Source organism: Bremia lactucae, linkage group LG8, assembly GCF_004359215.1.
Source record: "Bremia lactucae strain SF5 linkage group LG8, whole genome shotgun sequence".
Taxonomy (NCBI): Eukaryota; Oomycota; class Peronosporomycetes; order Peronosporales; family Peronosporaceae; genus Bremia; species Bremia lactucae.
The window spans coordinates 1,636,017-1,640,434 of record NC_090617.1 but is presented as its reverse complement, the minus strand read 5'-3'; the positions used below and the strand labels follow the sequence as shown (position 1 = coordinate 1,640,434).

Below are 4,418 nucleotides of genomic sequence, written 5' to 3'. Positions count from 1 at the left end.
TGATGAGGGATACCTCATCACCAGGTGCAGAGACACATAATGATTGTGTGCCTGGAGCAACTTTAGTCAAGAAATTTGCAAATTCTCTTGAGGTTGCTGGATCAGCAGGGCGTTGCGCCCCAACTGACCCCGACCGTTTTTTGGGGGTCCGCCTCGCTGTTGCGATTTCGCAACAACGTCGGACCCTCGACCGTTGCCCTTTTTAGCATACGGTCCAAAATTGCGTTCAGTACCTTTCGGTACTGGGCGTGGGGCACTACACTCATGAGCGTAGGCCCTAATTTTTGGCAGCGATGGCATTTCTGCAATCGTTTATTGCTCGAAAAGCGAGGTCTCTCGCTTTCGACGTAAGGGAGCTTTATGGGTTCTAGACCGGTTAAATGAAAACTGTATTAATATAATTTAGTTTCTTTACCTTCTATCTGTTACTGCTAACTATTATAAACTGATACTAAACATGCAATTGAAATCTTATCTGTCTCTCTCTCTTTGTTTACGTTTACAGCTGATTAGTCTGCGGGATAAATAGATATAATGGCCTATACCTATTTATGGATAAGATTTCTGAACATTACTATATAAAGTAATATTCTCCAAATATTATCTACCTTTTAGATAATATATTAATTAACAACCTTTAAGTGTTAATTTCATGTAACGATACACCCCGTTACACAAATTCAATATGACACAGACGGCGCATAGTATAGCTTCATATCAATTATTAAAATGTCGAAGGTATCTAAGGTCATGAATGTTTTGCGCTCGACATCGTTACGGGCGGTACACTTGAAATTGTACGCGCCGATGTCTCCTTAAAGTTTGAGACGGAAAACGTTAAATCTTTTATTTTTTTCTCGTCAAATTCTCTTCAGTCTTAATACCATACTTCCATAAATGGGTAAGCTGTTCCATAAACATTTTTTGCAAACAATTGTGTTGCGAACTTCTCTATCACTAGCAACATATCCTTCTATGCCGTATGTCCTCAACAACGCATCGCGTGGTGTTCGCTATTCTGGTCCTCGCGTATTTTCGTAACTTTGTGCGCACTTTCCATCAGCATTGTACATTGTTGCTACGGAATGAGCCTCGTCTCACGTGGTCCAAAAATATCCTTGCGGCACTCAAATACACGTCCATCGGGCAACTCGTCGCCGGCTGTGAGTACCTTTTGTGTTTTGAAAAGCATCGTCTAGCGGCGAGAATCGGTCGATCGCTGGTGTGCAGACCTCGAAATTGTAGTGTCAACTGCCGGTATGGGCCCTATGATCGCAACGTACTCGACATCTATGGCGTGCAGGGACGAAAGCAGACGATAGCAGCCAAGCCTGTCTTGGTATTCATTCATGGTGGAGCGTGGTCCTTTGGTCATAAATGGCAGTATGCACTAGTCGGCGAATATTTAGCTTTACAGGGCATTTTAGTAGCTGTGATGGCTTACAGGACATATCCTAATGGCTCGATCGTGGACATGGTCGAAGACGTCGAGAACGCTGTACGTGAGTATTTTAAACGTTGTTGCTGAGCCGAACAGCTTCAAATAGGAACGTGGTTTATAGGCGCTAAATTTGGTTGGTGGATTTCACAGGTGCTTTGGGTCGCGCAGAATTGCGATTCTCTTGGTGGAGATAGTAACAAGCTCTTTCTTTGTGGGCACTCTGCAGGCGGCCACATAGGAGCCTTGGCACTTGTCAACTCTGCGATTCGCCTTGTCGCGAACGACCCAACGGTATATTCTGAATGTGGTGCTATAAAGGTGTAACAACTAATCTTCCTATGTGGATCTAGTGTACGAAAGTGAAAGAAATTGCGCGTTGCGTGCAAGGGTTCATTGGACTTTCAGCACCTTACGATATATCGGATCATTACGTATTCGAGAGTGAGCGCAGTGTGGGTCCTTTTAATGGTTATAATGATCGTTTGGTACTTGCTTTGGTGCGAAACTTATCATCTTATGTGGTAGGAGTGCACAATATATCACCGATGAAGCCCGCTATGCTGGGTATCAACAATTTCAAGAATGTGAGCCCTACAGCTCTCGTCGCAGGGACGAGACATCCGTGTACGTATATTATCAGTTACAATGTGTGTACTAAGTTATGACGTCTTACGGCTGTCGTAGTTAATGTTCTCCCACCATTTTACATTCTGCATGGAAAAAATGACACGGTACGCTTATTTAAGGCCCTGGTGGTTTTGCTTGCTTTTAAATAATCAGCTTATGCAGGCCGTTCCAATGAAATCGTCAAGAAAATTTGCACTTGCTTTGGTACGTACGGAGAGCTTGGCTGCAGAAATCCGTTTAGTTGTCTGAGTATTGTATGGCACCTTTAGAGACAAGCAGGCCATAATGCGATGTTCAGAGAAGTGAGCAAATGTACACACCAAGACATCCTGTTTGCACTCATGGGAGATAGCGTCGACTGCCGAATGGAAGTTTTAAATCTCTTGCAGCAAATATTATCAGGCGCTGAGAAATTGGCGTTCGACGGTATACAAGCGCTGCCATTCAAACCATGATGGAGTCTTGGGTGAGCGAAAAGTCAAATATTATGTGCCATCTATTAAAAAGAAATATTAAAGACTAAAAATTAAATTTATTTTAGCTGCTGATATTTAAAAGACAGACTATAAAATAAGATTATGCTTTCATGGAAATTTTCCATTACTTTTCGTCTAGATCAGAGCATGCACTATGACTATAGAACGAGAGCTTTTTTTGACCGACAAAGCGCAATTGAAAGACAAATTCGAATGCCAAAATTGCAAGGCAGGCTTGCTTGCAAGCTCCACAGAACCTTAGAAAGCTGCACAGCAAAAAGAGCAAGCCTATCATCAAATACTATTGGCACTGGACATGATGATTTTACAGTGATTTCTTGCCGGCTTATTTACTTCTTCAGTTAATAAGTGACTGCTAAAATGCCGAGTTCTCATGAAGTTGTTAGATCAGCAGCGCATTTTAAATGCGATGAAAAGAGGTTCATTACAAACCAAACACATGCATAAGTCCGCCAAAGGTCGATGCGGTAATATTCTGCTTGTAGCGCTTGGTACGCTGTCGTAGTTCACATAAATTCACTTGAACGCCTTTTTTAAGCAGTAGTGAAATCATCCGCGGGGAGCTAAGAAACTGGACAGCTGATTTTAAAAAGAATCTAACAAACGAATTGCTACGCTACCTGACAGAGTTGCGTGACGTTCTTGGGTTTTCTAGTGGGCAAACACTTTTCAAAATCGATAAATGTGCAGTGCCATTTCATTGGCTGCTGCGTCGAGCGGTGAATGATAATGTGGCGGTGAGGGTGTGTCATTTCTTCCTTATTTATGCCCATGAGGTCCATCGCAAAGCACTGGCAACCGTTACCGTAAGTGACTACCATAGTAATTCAACAACAACCTCCTCTACCTGGCACAATATTTCTCGCAAAACCCACATGGCATTCGCTGGTGTAGTTACTTGATCACATTCTCCCATGAATTCCACAATATTTTTGCCCTCGAGGCGTTCACATAAGAACCATCCATTTCCTGCATCGATTAATCTCGCACCAATTCCTATGCGATTCATTTTTTGAAGCCAAGAGGCTTCGAATGTCACTGATCTCTGCGACGAAGTGTCTGCCGCCACTTTGGCCACTACTGATCTTTGAGTCGAGCGCATTTTACCTCCATACAAAACACCGCGTTTTCCTCGAGCGAAGAAGCGTAGGTCAGGAACTTTTGCCTCCACCTCCTTCAGTGCAACATTTGCTTCCGTGCTAACCGCCGACGTGAGTTGTTCGATTTTATCAGCTTTTAGCTTCCATTTCGTCCACCTGAACAAATGTTACAGTAATTAAGACATTTAAGAAATTATATTTTTGTACCGCTCTAAATGTGCCGATCCACCACTTTCGATCCCGCTGCAGGCCACTTCCGCATTGATCTTCGCATCAATTGATTTTTTACGATCCTCCAAAAGTGCTGACTTCACAAGATGGCGCTCTTCGACTGATAGAAAATTCTGCAGCGCTTCAAAGCGAATCAAGACGGCAATCTGCCACATACTCACACTTAGCGTGCGAGTTGTCACAAATTATAGATGAGTCGAGAAGGCGAAAAATTTATTGCTTTAAACAGCTGGCTACATATTCAGGATAGTCGTAGTAACACAAATCTTCTAGGCGGCACCAATTTTGATTAGCAAATTATTGCATGATAGAGCTACTTTTTTCTCCCTACAGTTGTCAAGATTTTGCATGTGGGAACACGTGATGGAGTACACTTCAGTTGGAAACCGCTGTGGTACATTTCACATTATGGGTCAAATACCCTCTTTTAATTCAAAATCGGTAAGATCATCAAAATCCCATTGGGTCGCCACCAGATAGATGTCTGGTGCCGAAATCTATTTTAAGTGTGATGAGAATTAG

The 4,418-nt window shown here is 42.7% G+C and overlaps 2 protein-coding genes across 2 annotated transcripts; one reads left to right on the top strand and one right to left on the bottom strand.

Annotated features, from left to right (window-relative positions):
• Positions 1 to 982: 982 nt before the first annotated feature.
• CCR75_001123 (uncharacterized protein) lies at positions 983 to 2,523 on the top strand (the record flags this gene model as incomplete). Its single annotated transcript, XM_067959228.1, has 6 exons — positions 983 to 1,498; positions 1,592 to 1,732; positions 1,792 to 2,065; positions 2,126 to 2,172; positions 2,222 to 2,272; positions 2,338 to 2,523. 6 exons carry the CDS (start codon positions 983 to 985, stop codon positions 2,521 to 2,523), a joined length of 1,215 nt encoding a protein of 404 aa, XP_067823435.1.
• Positions 2,524 to 3,379: 856 nt separating this feature from the next.
• CCR75_001124 (uncharacterized protein) lies at positions 3,380 to 4,051 on the bottom strand (the record flags this gene model as incomplete). Its single annotated transcript, XM_067959229.1, has 2 exons — positions 3,380 to 3,821; positions 3,873 to 4,051. 2 exons carry the CDS (start codon positions 4,049 to 4,051, stop codon positions 3,380 to 3,382), a joined length of 621 nt encoding a protein of 206 aa, XP_067823664.1.
• Positions 4,052 to 4,418: the final 367 nt, after the last annotated feature.